The sequence below is a fragment of the Talpa europaea genome (genome assembly GCF_964194135.1).
Source record: "Talpa europaea genome assembly, chromosome: 13".
In the NCBI taxonomy this organism is placed as follows: domain Eukaryota; kingdom Metazoa; phylum Chordata; class Mammalia; order Eulipotyphla; family Talpidae; genus Talpa; species Talpa europaea.
The window spans coordinates 53,302,375-53,320,600 of NC_140080.1; the positions used below are offsets into that span (position 1 = coordinate 53,302,375).

The 18,226-nt window shown below is 38.2% G+C and overlaps 1 protein-coding gene across 1 annotated transcript in view; it reads left to right on the plus strand.

Annotated features, from left to right (window-relative positions):
* The window catches only part of LAMA1 (laminin subunit alpha 1), a gene marked incomplete at both ends in the record, with an annotated part of 141,152 nt that overhangs the window by 19,998 nt on the left and 102,928 nt on the right, over window positions 1–18,226 (plus strand). The window contains 2 exons of the mRNA XM_084252201.1: window positions 7,855–8,025; window positions 8,165–8,277. Coding sequence (XP_084108327.1) covers window positions 7,855–8,025; window positions 8,165–8,277 — 284 coding nt within the window. The remainder of the gene's footprint in view (window positions 1–7,854; window positions 8,026–8,164; window positions 8,278–18,226) is intronic.

Here is an 18,226-nt window from a genome sequence, read left to right on the forward strand (position 1 = left end):
TTTGTGATGGGTCTGGTTGCTCTCTAAATCAATTTTAATGCCCTTCCTCTTTGCGCTGTTCAGATTCATGCCCCACGCTTCCTTCAAACTAATCTCGATCTTTCCAGGCAAAGGCAATGCTCCTTTGTCCAACTTGAAAACAACATTCCCATCACTGCACTTGTTTTTTGCAAAGATCATTCATTTGTTGACCTCATTCCTGCCCCATTCCTGGATCTTCTCTCACTCTCCTTCAAAAAGTGAAAATAACTTCATTAATCCATGAGTTCCTACAGGGTAGAACCAAGTTCTACTTGTCCTAGGTCTACATCTGACCCATGTGGATGCCCAGTAAAGCCTGACTGAGAGGATGAATGAAGGAATGTCTCTCCTACATCCCTGGCAAATGCACAGAAGCAGTAGAATGGAAACTCTCCTCCTGGCTCCACCATGAGCTCATATGTCTTTATGTACTTCAACCTCTCAGAACGTCTATGTCCTCAGCGATTACATTAGTGTCTCTATGAGCCCTTTTACCCCTAAGGTACTGTGATTCTGAAATAGAGCAGAGTTGGGGAGAGATGGACACAGTTGTGCATTCTCACCTGTGTGCTCACCATTGCAAGACATGGCTCAATCTCAGGGTGCAATCAAAACAAGGTTTACTTACAAATGGGTGATTGGGAAAAAAGAATATGCCTTTAAGACCACAAATGGCTAGCTGTCTTATGCTCAGTGTCCAGTAGCCCCAACCAAAAGCTGTTCGTGCAAGGTAGTATTGTCCCTCTGATGAGAGCCTGGAGCTGGTGGCACAATGGTAAGTGTTAGCTCAGGCCCCAGCTGTTCATCTTAGTGTCTCAGAGTGCCTGGCAGAAGGTTTTTACCTAAGATCTCATTAAAAGTAATTGAACTCAGCTAAATATTCTTACTCACTTTTTCTAACTCATATAGATATATTACTAAATGTGAATCCATGTAGCCTCCTAAAATTCATGTCATTAGACTACCTTAATTTAATCATCTGGAATATTATATTATTAGAATATCTTGATATTATTACCAGCAACAGTTATTACCAGTTGTAGTTGTTAGAGGTGTTATTTTATTGTTCAAATGGGGCTACTACCATTACCATGAGGGTGGCGGCAAACAGACTATTTTATTCCTAATATGGCTGCCTTTACTACATTTATAGATGTTAAGTTGTGTAAATTTTAGTTGTGTAAATGGGTGAGATTAGGGATGTGAGCATTGAGTAAATGGAGAACAAAGTGGATTTGGATGTTTAAAAAAATCACAAATTCCCAAATAAAAAAACATAAATTCTTATTTCTCCAATTAAATAAGAAACTTGGATTTTTTTTCCAAATAAAAACTCCTTAATCCACTTCAAGAAAGTGGCAGATTATTCAAACGTGTTAAAAGATTCATAATTTTTGTTTCATTGTGTGGGGAAATGATCTGACAAGATTGCCCCAGATTATTTAGCTAAGAATGGCAAATTACTTTGTTTTCAGAATATCATAATAATTTTAATTATTTATTGGTATAATATTATATATTAGTGTTATATTAGTATAATATAACAATTTGCAGAACTCAAAAATATTTCTTTTCAAAATAGAAAAAAAAAACTTCATTGGAAAATTCACGTCTTCCTTTCACAAATGCACCAACACCCTGAAGCCTTGGATCACATCTGAGAAATATTGAAGAAATTGTTTCAATAAGCCTCATGTCCCCATTTTTTTAAAGGTTTATTTATTATCCATACAGAGCTGGGGTACAGGCCAGAGTAGAAGGAGGTGAGCAGACTCACCGAGACATTGTGGGGAACAGAACAGGTAGATTGACAGAAGTACACTGCCAAGGGGAGCAGTAGGAGAGACAGGAGAGGTCTGCAGCGCCATGTGGGTTTCTCCCTGGCCGGCCAGGGATCGAACTCATGCTGCAGAGGCTGTGGATTGCTTCATAGTGTGGTGTTTAACCTCTTGCGCCACAGGGAGGCCTAGATACTCCTTTTTTTTTTTTTTTTTTTTTTTGGAGAAATGAGTTTATTCTTTTTATTGCCCATACAATTGCAACCTCCCCTTATTTTGACCCTAATCCTTCCTCTCCACCCCCACCCCTGTAGTGTGTCTCTGGTTTATAGTTGCTTGTTGATTTTGATTTTCACTTTGTATTAATTAGTCTTTTTCCTGGTCCCTTATTTAAGTTTTCTAGATTCCTGCTATGAGTGAGACCATCCAGTATTTTTCTTTTTCTTCCTGACTTATTTTGCTGAGCATGATCCCTTCTAGCTCCATCCATGTTGCTGCAACACATGCTGCATGTGTTTATCTTTTTTGAATGCTGAGTAATATTCCATGGTGTATATGTACCACATCTTCTTGATCCAGTCATCTATTTTTGGGCATTTGGGTTTTTTCCATAGCTTAGCTATTGTAAATAGTGCTGCTATAAACATAGGGGTGCAAGTGCCCTTTGGAATTAATGTTTCTGTGTCATTTGGGTTAATACCTAGGGGTGGAATTGCTGGATCATATGGAAGCTCTATCTTTAGTAGGTTGAGGAATCTCCACACAGCTCTCCATTAGTGGTTGGACCGAGATACTCCATTTTTAAGGCAGCAAAAATATTTTCTGCTGGGAAATACCAGAAGCCTCTAAAAATGAATTACTAGGCTGTCCGGACCTTTCTCTGATGAAAACTTTGATAATTACCAGTAGCCACAATCCTGTCCATTAGCTTTGTGGCAATTTTCACCCAATATAAATAGTAGATTAATGTGGTCATGAAAGGCATCTAAGAAGGCCAATTATACTCAAGCCATGGAGAAAGAGGATTTTAAAAGAATAGAAAACTACTGGTGAATAAGAAAGTATTTATTTCATGCATGATGAAGTTTGCATTCTGAATTCTTTAGCTACTGGTTAAATACATGGACAGAGAATTTCTTTGTGTATCCTGAATGGGAGGGGGAGAAGTACAATTAGTATTGCAGAAACATAGCACTAACCAAAGTAAATATTTCTCAACAAAAATACATAGTCTAACTGATCAATTAGTGCATGACTAGGTGATGGAAACACTGTTTCACATATGTGTCCTCTTCATCCTTTGCTCAGCCTTTGGTTTTATGTGCAAAATCAAACTTTTGTTCTTGGTAGATTCTCGATCCCAGTGCCTTTCTCACCTTTCATTTCCCTGTCCCTCCTACTCAAAGTGCATGTACTTTTCCTTTATTTAAATATTTTAGTAGTGCTTGAAATGATTCAGCAACCTGAAGGACTTAAAAAAAAAAAAAAACTCTTAAAACATGCTTTCTCCACAGCTTATTTCTAGCTTTCCTTCATCTTATTGATGTGGTCTTTAGCCACAAGGAATAATAATTATTCTATACCTATGAAGTGAGAGTCAGTGTAATATGTAGCAAATACTATCTAGTCAGTGACTTTTTTTCAAATATTAGCATATCTGAGAAGATTGTGTTTTAGTGAAAGAAAATCAGGCTATGCTTATGAAAATGAACCATATAAAGGGTTTATTTTTCCTGCTCTACTAGTGAAGGAACTTGTCTTTCTTTTTATTAAAAATGAATTTAGAATACCAGCAAGGGGAGGAAATATGGAAGTTTTCTTTAAAACCTATCTGGTACAAAGAACTACATGGTGCCATTCTTACAGTAGAAATATAATCACCAAAAATAAGTGAAGTTTATGACCAGCAGGTTTGAGCTTCTTTTTCTTAGTAACTCAGGGCATAGACTCCTGGAAGCAGTCAGTATGGTGCCCTTGTGCCTTTGAGGCCCCCTCTACTCTGACTCCCCCAACCTCTCAAAGCCACTGCAGCTCTCCAGGTGGGGTTGGGGGGAGTCCTGGGAAGGAGGTGGGGCATTCTCTTGATGTCCTGCAACTGGAAGAGAGAATAAAGAAAAAGCGGGAACGTTTGTGAAGTTAACTGGTAAAGTATTTGTTTATAGAGATATGCATTGTTAAATCAGTTCCTGTGACCTTGGTTTCTCTTCCTTGCTTGACTAGACTCAAAGGGAATGGATAGAGTTGATTATACTGTAAATCTAAACCCGTAAAATATGACACAAAGTCAGGAAAACATCATTTTAGCTATTTGGAAGAAACACCATGGTTTAAAACCATATTGTATTTTAAATTATTACCTTATACAATACTTTTGAACCAGATTGCTAAAAAAATTATGGTGAGAAAATTATTATTTATCTCCGAACTAAACAGAATAAATATCAGCTCTGCCTGACATGTAAGTTCCACTGCCAAGAATTACAGGTAATTTCAGGAACTAGATAATTTCATAAAATGTAAGTGTCCAACTACTGGTTGATAAAAGTAATAATTTGGTGACCTGCATAAGCATAATGATTTATCTGTTTCCTTGTAATGCCTTTCTAGTTTTAAAGTCTTTTTAATTCCCTTTAATGAAATTTGGTAAAAATTATCAACTTTAAGCTAAAATGAAGATAAATTTATTAAATATAGCATATGAGATAAATCTATGTTATGTTTCAATGCGAAGACTAGTACTCTAGAATTTAAATATTCAATAACTGTGCTCTATCAAGAGGTAAAGCTATTGATGTCCGTATAAGGTCATTCTACTAATAGATAGATCTGTTTTTTTATATTATCTTTTTTATTTTTTACATCATTGTTCATTTTTAAACAATATTTGCTTCCCCCCACCTCCTCAGGTGTAGTCTCCATAGAGTTTCCTTCACCAATGCACCCATGCACCATCACCTCAGTCCCCTGTGCTCCTCCCTCCCTCCCTCTGATCCCTCTCCCTCCTCTTCCCCTGCAGTGTGTCTCTGATTTATAACTGTCCTTTTTTGCTTTGTTGTGTTTTGTACTGTTATTATTTTTTCACGCTGATGTCTTATTTGGTTTCCCTATATTCCTGCTATAAGTGAAACCATCTGATATTTTTCTTTTTCCTTCTGGCTTATTTCACTGAGCATAATTCCTTCTAGTTCCATCCACATTGCTGCAAATGCCATGAGTTTATCTTTTTTGATTGCTGAATAATATTCCATTATGTATATATGCCGCATCTTCTTGATCCAGTCAAGAGATGGGCAGAAGAACTTAAAAGACATTTCTCCAAAGAAAGAGGAAATGCAAAAGCCAACAGGCATATGAAAAAATGTTCAACATCCCTTTTAATCAGGGAAATGCAAATTAAAACCACATTGAGATACCACCTTACACCAGTAAGAATGGCACATATCAAAAAAACAAGCAACAACAAATGTTGGCGAGGATGTGATGAAAAAGGAGCTTTCCTGCATTGCTGGTAGGAGAACAGACTGGTACAACCACTAGGGGAAGCTGTCTGGAGGTTCCTCAGTCTACTAAAAATGGAGCTACCATAGGACCCGGCAATTCCACTGCTAGGGATCTACCCAGAGGAAACAAAAACATTGATTCAAAAGAATATCAGTACCCCTGTTTATTGCAGCACTATTTACAATAGGTAAAACCTGGAAACAATCCAAATGCCCAAAGATAGATCTGTTTTATATAGAAAGTCTATGAAAGACCGTCAGAGACCAGCTCCAGTGAACAGGGTTGAGAGAGGAATCCGATTGAGCCGTAGAAATGACCAAGAAATGATAGACACAAAATAGAGTAAGCAGGAGCCAGGGGACACAAGGCCTCTCCTTCGTGCTCAAGCATCCTGAGTGCCTGGCACAACTTGTTTTTATTGATACAAGCAGCCTCCCCCCACCACCTCGGATTAGTTACTAGACAATGAAGTATTCTCTTAGCATTTGGACTTGCCTGGGCACACATTCACCACTAAGGTTCTGCACCATCAGGTCATTCTGTTTCTTTTTCTAATCTAGTCTGTCCCCTAAACATAGCTTCACAAACACAAGATAGAACATCCCTGGCTATACACGGGCCTGTCCTCTGACCTGGGCTGATGGGTTTTTGTTTTTTGGGTTTTTTTAGATTTATTTATTTATTTATATAAGCACTGGGTGCAGACAGAAGTGCGGGAGGGTGAGAGAATTCACCAGAGCCAGAGCAGGGAGCAGAACAGGCAGACTGTCGAAACACACTGCTGAGGGGAGCAGTGGGCGCGGCAGGAGAGGTCTGCACACCATGTGGGACCCTCGCCCGGTGGCTGGGGATTGAACCGGCACTGCAGAGGCTGTGGGCAGCTTGGCAGCCCAGAGCTCAACACTGCGTCAGCGGGAAGGCCCGGGCTGATCAGTTTTTTAGCCATGACTTTGATGTTCTCCTTGCCTCAGCACTGCATGCCTTAGGGGTCTCCAACAAAAGACTACTGAATAAATACATTTTTTAATATAGCAACCCTTATAAATATAATCCTTTTTATTTTATAATTTAAATTATTAAAATATTTGTAATAGAAAAGATTAGTGAAAATTTGAGGCAGAAGCTTGAAAATAAAAATCAAGGACTCAAATTCCTTCTGTTTTACCATGAGTATAGTGCAGAATAGTTTTTACCTATTCTCATTTAAAATTTCATCAGAAAAGAAATATTTCAGAAATAATACTGATTCTATGTTCTTTAAAAGGAAAATATTATCTTCTGTGATCATTAAAGATCAAGTTCTAGGAAATCAGAACAGAACAGTTCCACTTGGCTAAGCCCCCTCTTCTCAGTGCTCCCCAGTTCAGTGTCTGTTCATGTAGAATTCAACAACATGGGCACTGTTATTTCCAGATCTTTATAGAATCTTCACTGCTATCATCCACTTTTACTAAAAGAAAGTTAAATCTCTAAAGAATGCAATGCACTTACTTTTCTCCCAGTCATCCAAAAATTTTTTGCTGAATATTTTGGACAGCTGTTTAAAAATAAAAATCACTTGAAACAAAAGATTTATAGTGAATTAATAATTTTAAGCTAGATCATTGTGTTCTGAAGTTTTATCCACCAAAGAAAACAGGCAGTGGGGGGAGGGGGAGAGAAAGAGAGAAAGAGAGAGAGAGAAAGAGAGAGAAAAAGAGAGAAAGAATGAGAGAGAATGAAAGACCTTGTAGTAGGTACCCAGAGAATGAAAGACCTTGTAAGTGCTACCAGAAGCAAGAGGAACAAAGTGGGTAGAGAAAGGATACCCCCCTTTATTTTTTAGCAAAAGTTGTTTGCATTTTACTGGCAAATGTGGGTTGGGTCATTTGAACTTGTCATAGTCATAAAAACTATTTTGCAACATTTTTTGTGAACATGTTTAATCAGGAAAGTGGAAAGAATTGTACAGTAGACATCTACCTCCTCCCTAGATTCTACAATGAGAATTTTACTCTATTTTCTTTGTCATCTCTCTCTGCATACCCATCTCCATCTATCCTTCAGTCCAGATTAATTTGTTAGGCATTTTAAAAATGAGCTAAAGCCTGAGTACACTTTGTTCCTAAATCTTTCCATATATATATATATATATATAGATATATATAGATATATATATATATAGAGAGAGAGAGACTTTTTTAATTTTTAAGGTAAAATGTGCATATGCTGGAATACACAGGTCCCCCCAAATCTCAGGGGTGTGCACACTGTTGTGAGTTCTCACAGCTGCATGTGCCTGTTCAATGCCAGCTGTATCAAGACAGATCATAACATTACCCCAGAAAACTCCCCCTCGCCCTTTACAGTCAGCCCTGCCCTAGACGACCGCTAGTCAGTTGCTTTGTTGCCCTGGAATTTCATATAAGTGAAATCACCTTTGATGCTCTTTTGTGTAAGGTTTCTTTCACTCAGCACAGACTTACAAGCTTTTTGGTTCACCTGTAAATTGAAGTGATTCTCTAGCCTTTTGCTTTCAAGTGACTGAGCTGATTTGGTGCATTTTGACTTCCAGGCCTGTTTCCTGCCATTCTCAATCTTGCCAGCAACGCCAACATCAGCACTAATGCAACCTGTGGAGAGAGAGGGCCTGAGATGTTCTGCAAACTTGTGGAGCATGTGCCCGGCCGCCCAGTGCGCTATGCACAGTGCCGGATCTGCGACGGCGGCAGCTCGAACCCCAAAGGCAAGTGGATGACTGTGGACTTGTCCTGCTTGTGCTAGGTGTCCCTCTTCTCTGCCATTCCATGAGCATCACAGGTTGGAAGTTAAAAATTTCAAAACCAGAGTGGAGAGAAATGCATGCTTTTGCTTTCTTTTCGCAGAACGCCATCCAATATCCAATGCCATAGACGGCACCAACAACTGGTGGCAAAGTCCCAGCATTCAGAATGGGAGAGTGTTTCACTGGGTCACGATCACCCTGGACTTGAGACAGGTGGGTGCTGCGGCCAGAAGGGTGAAGAATGCCTGAGTTACAGTTTTATGCTGGCCTTCAGGAAAGTCTCATTTCTTGATGTTTATATTCTAGTCTCACCTTTTCCCACCAGGTGAATTTAGGCGATAGACAGAAGTAGACTGTGGTGCCATTTCTTGTCCTATTTATTATCATTCCCAGGTGTCTCTTAGAAAATGAGTGAAATTGCTTCCATGTGGTTGCTTGTTGTTTTTTTTTTTAAGATTTATTTATTTATGCATACGAGAACTGGGGTACAGGCCAGAGGTGTACTGGGGTACAGTGAGAGGATTCACCAGAGACAGAGTGGGGAACAGAACAGGCAGACTGACTGAAATACACTGCTGAGGGGAGCAGCGGGCGAGTCAGGAGAGGTCTGCTGCGCCATGTGGGTAGCTCCCTGGCCGGGGATCGAACTGGTGCTTCAGTGGCTGCGAACAGCTTCATAGGTTGCATCTTAACCCCTTGCACCACCAGGGCGGCCCTGGTTGGATGTTTTTAGAAGCTGTGCGGGCAGGGCAGGTACATTGGTTGAGGACGCAATGCCAGGCTGTGTGCTGGATGCCGAGACACTCTGGACACGGGATGGGAACAAAAACACTTGTATCTTCTTTCTGCCTTTCCCGTGTGTTTTCTTGAATGTATCATTTTACAAAATTATTGTGTATGTGTACTACATAAAAAATATGCTAGGAGACAGAAGGGGACAGTGTTAACCCCCTTGACCATGTTTACCCCCGTCATGCTGTGGGTGAGGGCTCTGAGATAGCATGAGCTGCCCTGCGCTACGGTAAGGGAGGCTTCTGCATGAATTTGGACAGGCAAAGTATCATGGGCTCCCCACCTCTGCATCTTGTTGCTTTGCTTTAAGACCGCATGGGAGAATGGAGAGAAATAGGATATGGTCTCTGGGTGCCCCTGTATTTCTGGGAAAGGGTAGGAGAAGGAAAGAAATTTGAGCGGAAGGAAGGAAAAAGACAGATGGCAGCTATTGTCACAATTTCTGATTTCTCCAAGGTAAAAAAAAAAAAAAATCCGTTGCTTCCTTATTTATTTCTACTCTGCTTCTCCCTTATTTCTTCTCTGCTTCTCTTTCATATCAATGTCATGTGAAAGGCCAGTTAATAGGGACAAATAGTTAAAATGTGCACTGTAGGGTTGAAATAGGAACCTCAGAGATCTAAAGGTGAATAGTCATACTTCCTTAAATGGGAATAATTTTAAAATCTTGCTGGATTTAGGTAGAACACGAGACTATATATTCACATACAAGGAATTCGGGGACTCCAGTGCTAATAGGAAGTAAGGTAGCAAAATGTGAAGCTCAAGATACATTTTTTCAAGTTTAGTGTCATAGTATTATGTAAGTAAAATAATGCTTTCTGATCATTTTCAGTTACACATTTTGAATTAATATATTGCACCTTCATATTTTCAAATTCACCTAAAGATAAAGAGAAATGAGCCCTATTTTTGCCCTGACCTTTTTTTTTTATTTTTTTAATTTCAGTGTTAAGAATGCTTCTGTAAGGAGAGTTGGGTTTTCCTATCACTTTTCCGATTTATTTTCTTCTGTCTAAGGGGAAATTTTTTTTTCATTGTTGGGAATGTGGTATTATAGAATTTGGCTAAATTAATGGCTGTACAATTTTTGTATAGACTTCCAGTTTATCCAATTATTTGTTTTGCAGTAAGTCATGACTGATTTCCTCTTTAACTTGCATTGATTTTGAGGAATTTTGGTGAGGGTCTGGGAGGGTTGGGTGGGAGAGGAGACAATTGGGCATCAGTGTTAGATATTTAAGGTATATTTCAAAAATATATACACATAGTTATAGAACTGTAGGTAATTTCTAGTGTTTTTGCATAAACTTCAAAATTAAGATTATTTAAAATAATTAGTATTCAAAAATTTATTTTCCTTTTACACCCTATAAAAATTTTCCTGTGATTTCTGTAGGGAAAAAATATGTATTTTGTTTATACTTGAGTCAGTCTTTCTCAGATTTATTGACTTCTTGAGCCTTTTTTATTATGAACATTCTCAAATACATAAAAAGTATAACACAGTGAGCCCCCATAGAATCACCCCCTAAGATTCAAGGGTTTTGCCATGTTTGTTTCATCATTCACTCAATTTTAAAGTGAATTTCAGTCATTATGATATTGTATCAATACCTGAGTTTGTATCTTAAAAAAATAAATACCTTTTTTTCTGAATAGGCACCACCCTAACAAAATCAGTAGTAACTTGCTAATAACCATTTTGCCATTCATGTCCAATTTTCCAAATTTATCCATTATCTGCTTTTTTTTTCAAGCTAGTATCCAATAAGGAATACTCAATGTATTTGAATGTTATGCTATTTTATTGTTGAGGCCATATTGACACTATATAAATTTCAGTTTGCAACATAATTCAGCATCTCTATATATTACAAGGTGATCAGCATCAAAGGTCTAGTTTCCTGTTATGCTTCTTACATTTCTTCTAATATGAATTGTTTTCCACTTTTTTTTGAATGATACTGAACAGACTTTTTGAATAGACTAGGCCAGTTATTTTATAGAATACCCGACATTCTGGTTTGGTTGGATTGGAAATATGGAAAGCCATGTTTCAGCATGGTTTTATTTAGCACATTCCTTTAGGCCATCTATTTCCTATAAATTAAACACAACTCTAAAACCTTGATTAAATTCCAGGCTTATATTTTTTTGTCCAGAGTATACCATAGGCCATCCTGGCTACTTCTATTCCCTCAGAGCTGGTTGTCTCACTAGTAGGAGCTAAATTTGAATCTTGTCCTGTCTTTCCCTTGTAATTTCTCTCTTTATTTCCCACATCTTACCAATGTTTCTCAGGTGTCATTGACACATGTAGAACTTTTTTTCCATTATCAAAATCTGTGTGTTTCCCTGTCAAGCCAGACTTTAGTCAGCTACTAGTTCAGCTCTAAATTCTATACTCCCTGAGGACAGAGGCCACAGCCGTCTACTTCCCCTTCCCCTCTCCCATTTTCTTTCCCTGTTACCTTTTAATGAGAGTTTTCTTCTCTTCTCTTGCATGTCCAGACATGGAGGTAAAGCACCATATAATAGTTGCAGTGTGAATCAGTGCTTTTTCTACTTTCACCCTTGTTTGTTCATGGTGTGCTTAAAAGATGACATTTAACAAGCAAACCTTGCAGCTACCTTGTTTCACACCTGTAAATATGTAAAAACTTATAGCTAGGTTTCTAAAGTAAAATTTTGGATTAACCTTAATATCATCAAGAACCATGCCAATTTAATATTGTACACTGCCAAATGACTTAGGAGCTCACGCTTTAGAACTATGCCATTGAATTGAGTCAGGGATCTTTTGTGACAACTGAAAACTTGAAAGAAATAATTCAGAAAGAAAAAGAAAGAGCATGCACTTTGGATGAATCTTGAAATTTATGATAGTCAACATTCTTCTGGGTCCTGCAAATTATATTAAAAATGTATTGTTTATTGTAAAGTTTCTCAATAGAACAGCACAAGGATTTCTAGTCTGAGACACACTTAAAAGTTAATATATTGGGGGCCTCCCCTGGTGGTGCAGCGGTTGAGCGCTGGGCTGCCCACAGCCCCAGCAGCGCAGGTTCATTCCCCGGCCGCTGGCGAGGGTCCCACCAAAAAAAAAGTTAATACATTGGGCTAATGATGCTCAACATCATTAGTCACTGAAGAAATGAAAATCTGACCCACATTGAGAAACCACTTCATACCCATTAGGATGACTACTATCAAAAAATTAGAAAGTAACAAGGATCAATAAGGATGTGGAGAATTCAGAACCATTGTAAATTGCTGGTGAGAATGTAAAATGGCCCAGAACTGTGGGAAAAAGTATAGCGGTTCCTGTAGCCATTAAAGATTGAATTAACAACTGATCTATTCCACTTCTATATACCTAAAAGAATTTCAAGTTGAGACTCAAAACAGATGCTTGAACACTAGTGTTTACAGCAGCACTATTCACAATAGCCAATGTTGTGTACATATTGCCAAACTTAAAAAAAAAATACACTGTGAAATACCTGGTATATTGTATCAGCCAGGGTCTAGTCAGAAAAATAGAAACTGCACTAGATACTTTAAAGGATATGTCCAGTGTGAGTTTAACCTGTTGGAGAAAGGAAATCCAAGGTGATACAGAGATAGTAACACTGGAAACACTGAAGAGGAGCCAAGGGAAGCAAATGGGCATAGCATATAGTGGTCTAGAGGAGGCTCATGCACCTCTGAGCAGGAGGTGAGAAGGCTCATTTGGAGAGGGCTGGATAGCTGGGACTTACTTGAGTCAAATGCTGCAGTTAGGGTGCAGGGCCAATGCTGGGGCAGCACCAGCAGGACAAGCAGGTAGACAGAGAGGAGCAATGCTTCCTCCTTCAGCCTTCCAGCTTCCTTCCTCCAAACCCACTGCCTCTCTCCAACTTCCCCGCTGCCCCTTCAGCCTCCCTGCCTCCCTCCAGCTTCCCTGACTCCCTCACCAGTCTTCCTACTCCTCTCCACTGATCTTCTAGTTTCACACTAGTGCCTTCATTCTCAGAAATGAACAGAGAGCAACTGGTAAAGGAGAAAAATGGTTTTTAGAGTCGTAACCCCACAAAACAGAGTATGAAGGGTGGATTTGCAGTTGCTTCATAACTGTACAAATGTCTTCTCAGTAAATTGCCAGTGTAATCACTTAAAACAGAGGTAATCTTGAAATCCTGGGGCAGAATTTTGTTATACAGGGGTCAGCTGAATCCTGAATATGCTTATATTGTTTTTTGAGCAACTTTGGAATGAAAATGCAAAAGTTAGAATTTTAAATTCTAAGTTGACTGCCTTCAAATATTTCAACAGACAAGGTGTTTTTGGATCTCAGCTACAGATTTCTGTTGGGCACCACCATGACACTGTGACTTTAAGGACAGCAGTAGAGGAAATTAAGTAGTTCTATTTATTTATGTGTCTATTAATTTATTACTTTTGGCTGTGTGGTATAGGGGAGATGCCTAAAGTGTAGCAGAGTGATATGCTTTCATACAACTTATAGGATACAAATGAAGGGCGGCTCTCAGTTGTGCACCCAACAAATTCCACCCTTTAAATAAATGTCATATTTGTATATATTTGTCATATATATATTTATCTGACATGTTCATAATTCACAGAGATCTTCAGTATCACGAAGGGAAACATTAAACAAGACCTTCATATAATCTAGCTAGAGTTAGCTAATGGGCTTAGCTAAGAAGTTCAATTATACAGATTTTGGGAAAGTAAATCCAGAAGAAAAAATGTATTTTTTTCTTGGTTAGGAAAAAGTCCTCATTATAGAAAAATTGGAAGGTGCACATATGTGTAGAGAGACAAAAAAAAAAAAAAACTTGCCAATTCCTTCACTCTGAAACAACCACTTATAATATCAGCATATTTACTTTTAGGTCTTTGCATGCATCTCTGTGTATTTAATAATGTTGCAACAGTGCTCTCATTTGTGACATACCTGCTGTGGATCATACAATGTTGGAAGCACTTGATCTAGATTATGTCATTGAATACTCATAATCACCCTGTGAGTTTGAGCCCATTATCTCCTTTTGATAAATGACAAAACTGAGACTTTGCCGCGGACCAGCACAGCAGCAAGACTTGTCAAGTTTGAGATTGATCAAGGTATGACATGCCTATTTATGTCCTGGTGTTGTATTTAACTTTATAGCTTGAGTATTTCTCAATATAACTAAAATGCAAACCATTTTCAAGATTCATACTGCAAGTTCCTGGTGAGTTTTGTTTTTATTGTCCCTTTAAAAAGGAGTGTTCATTGGGTGTATATGTGTGAAAATCCATAGGTATAGTTTATAGACTATTTTTTTACGTATCCCATCTGCTCCTTCCATCAGTCCTGCAATACAGATGGTCTCCTCTTGGGAGGTAAGAAAATTGCAGAATAAAAGGCACAATGGCTGCAAGGAGCCACACAACCCATGTGCTGCGGGATGGGAAACTGTGACTTCTAGTTCCTTCTACGTTCAGCACGTCTTACCTCATTTGTTCTTGATATCTCAAGGGTGATTTCCTTTCCCTTATGATTTTATGAGGAAACTGGCAGGAGCTTTTACAACTTCCTCCTGCTTTGGGAGTATCCATTCTTCCTGAGCCCCACCGCCTCCATCTCTTTGTCCACTTGGCCCCTCCTGGCCAGTGAGTGGGACCCAGCGTGCCCTTCCCTTGGACTGTTGCAGTGACAGGAAAGAAGGAAGGAATGAGGGAGAGAAATGTAAAATGAGAACTTGATACAATCTCATTAAGGTCAGCTAATAGGATTAGCCGAGATGTGCAATTATGCAGATTTAGGAAAAATAAACTCATAAGTCAATAGTTGTATTCTTTTTTACTGGTTAGGAGGGTAATATGGGCTTTTTGTAGAAAAATTGGAAGGTTCAAATCAGTGTGAGGAGGCAGAAAAACTGGAAGTGTGTAGTGCCAGCAGAATTGGGTATGCCCTAACATGTGCTTTTGGGCAAAATCGTGGGGAAATAAGTTCATGTTTTGGATTCTCCTGTAAAAAAAAATAATAATTATGGGCATAAATTTCACTGGAAGTGATTAGATTTGTGTGTAGAAATTTGTAATGTTCCTTTTGAAGATAAAATATGTTTCATCAAAAAGGAAACGTGTCCTATGGCCTTGAAAATAAAGCTGCCTTTTGAAGCAGTGCTTTACTTTCTGTGTAGGTTTAATTAGGAAGTAGCACTTTGTTGTGGGAACTTAATCACAGAAGGGCCTTTGTTTTAGGCAAACCTTTAGACAAGAGCTGCTTGTTTGCTAAGTTTTATGAAACCTCATTAATTTAGATGGCTGTTGTTTTTCTCCCAAAAATTCCTGAAAATTTGATAAAGACTAGATTGAGACTTATTGTATCATCCGAACTTCAAATGTTTGCTAAGAACTCTGACAGAGTAAATAAGAAAAGAACAGGCAAATTTCACGTTCTTAAGACAGATAATCTTGAATGATTCTTAGAAGAATTAATGTTTCAAAGGGAGCTTCTCCTTACCAATGAGTCTCTGTTAAAAGGTCAGGCTGACTCTTTCTGGAAGTGGTGGTAGAAATTACTGTTACTATATGCTTGTATTTATCCAAAATAGTTCTATTTCAATTTTTTTATTATTTCACAGTGGCCTCAACCAACTTCAAATATTAGATTTTTTTCATTTATTTAGCAAAATGGATAGATTCGAAGAAACTTCATTATTATCTGGAAATAAGCCATACTAAATTCATTTTTACTTTTTATTGAGGTAATGTTGGATTACTATGTAAGTTTTTACTTACATTACTATGTAAGTTTTATTACAACACACACAAAATTCTTGCCCTCCAGATGAAAACAAAATTCATCACATTCTCTGTGAAGCTGCTACTCTCACAGAGATGTCTTCCTTTTGTTTCCATGTTTTTATTATCTCATTTTTTACCCCCTCAGTCACAGATTCCATTCTAGTTATTTATTACCTAGTAAGAAATCTTACTGCAAAACTTTATGACTTAAAACAGCAACATCTTTTAGTTTTGGGCATTTGGGTTGTTTCCAGGTTTTACCTATTGTAAATAGTGCTGCAATAAACATAGGGGTACAGGTGCTCTTTTGAATCAGTGTTTTTGTGTCCTTTGGGAGTGGGAGGAAGAGAGGGAGGAGCACAGGGACTGAGGTGATGGTGCACGGGTGAATTGGGGAAGGAAATTCTATGGCCATACACCTGAGGGTGGGGGGGAAGAAAAGCAAACATTGTTTAAAAATGAACAATGATGCAAAGTATATATAAAAAATAATAAAACAGCCACATCTTTTAATAACTTTTCTAGTCTCTGTGGGTCAAGATTTCAGGGATGGCTTCACTGGGTGTGTCTAATATCACAGTATTAGGGAGAAAGCAGAAGTAGTGTCCCTTCTATTTATTTATTTATTTTTAAAGATTTATTTTTTTATTTTTTATTTTTATTTATACAAGCACTGGGTACAGTTAGAAGCGCAGAAGGGTGAGAGAATTCACCAGAGCCAGGGTGGGGACCAGAACAGATAGACTGACAAAGAAGTGCACTGCTGAGGGGAGCAGCAGGCAGGGCAGGAGAGGTCTGCGCACCATGTGGGATCCTCCCCGGAGCCTGAGAATCGAACCGGCGCTGCAAAGGCTGCGGGCAGCTTCACAGTCCAGCGTTCAACCGCTGTGCCCCCGGGGAGGCTCTAGTGTCCCTTTTAGACTGACCCCCAGTGTCACACAGTGTCATTTCCTGTGCTCTGTGGACCACTAGGCCCTGAATTCAAGTGGAGGGAATGTAAGCCGACTACAGCCTTTCAGGTAAGGAAGATAAAGAATTTGAGACTGCTTCTAAAATGATCATTGTCTCATACTGCTGAAAAGGTCTTTCTCTGAGAGGCTCCTTTCTCTGCCCACCTTCCGTGGTTATCTCTTTAGGTGCCATACTTTTGTCTTTAGGTAAATAGAGAGCTGGGTATTCAAAGAGGGATGCAAATACTGTATCTTGAATTGTTCAGTCTTAAATACAAACAAGTTGAATAAATGAGAATAATTGCAGCCAGACTTCAAGAACTATATCGAATTTTGGTTTTTAACAAGGTTTATTTTTAAGCTTTATCCTCTGTGCACTACAAATAGTAGTATGCCAGACTGTCAAGCATAACCACTTTCCATTTAGTGCAGTTTAGTTGACCAAACCTTCCCCCTCTTTCCTTTCTCTGACTCTCAGAGTGCTGGCCAGACCGCAGTATGCGTACTCCACAGTGTTGTCTGCTGGACATTAGGAGGACTCTGGGAAATCAGTGAAGACAGTTTAGCAAGACTGTCAAAATATACTTTTCATATCCCTGACTGTTTTGGATTCAAAATAATTTATTTTTGTATATTTCTGAAAAGAAGGGGAGGTCTTTTCTGAAATCATTACTTCTTCTGTTATATTGAGGCTAAAAATGTTGTTTTAATTTCTGAAGAAATATGTCTTTGAAACTCACAGTGTTTATAGCAGCACTGTTTACAATAGCTAAGCTTTGGAAACAACCCAAATGCCCAAAAATAGATGACTGGATCAAGAAGATGTGGTACATATATACCATGGAATATTACTCAGCATTCAAAAAAGATAAACACATGCAATTTGCTGCAACATGGATGGCGCTGGAAGGGATCATGCTCAGCGAAATAAGCCAAAAAGAAAAAGAAAAATACCGGATGGTCTCACTCATAGCAGGAATCTAGAAAACTTAAATAAGGGACCAGGAAAATGAATAACTATAAGAAAGTGAAAATCAAAATCAACAAAAAACTATGAACCAGAGACACTTTTAGGGGGGCAGGGGCGGGAGGGGAGGGATTGGGGTCAGAATGGGGGGCTGCAATTGTATGGGGAATATAACAATAAAATTTATAAAAAAAAATAAAATAAAATAAAATTAAAAAAAAAAGAGTTTTCAATAACAATATAATAAATTTGTTTAAACTGCAAAAAAAATAAATAAATAAATAAATAAATAAATCTTAAAAAAAAAAAGAAAAAAAAAGAAACTCACAGTGTAGTTTGGAATTCATTCTAGCACTTGTTTGCTCTTTCTTTCCTCGCTTCCACTCTCCCTCCCTTTTTGCTTTTTATCCATAAACCCTCTGCTCAAATTCTAACATCTTCATCTTTAAAAAGACAGCTGTAACAAATTAAAAAACAGTTCATGCTTCAATATAATATATATCATATGTATTATAAAATACCTTTTGTGTTTTTAATTTTTTTCAATTGACAGATACTTTATTAAAAGGAGAAATTTTTTTAATGCAGAAAAATATAAGAAAAAATTTAAAAATCATTTGCAATTCTAACAACCAGGAGTTACCTTTTG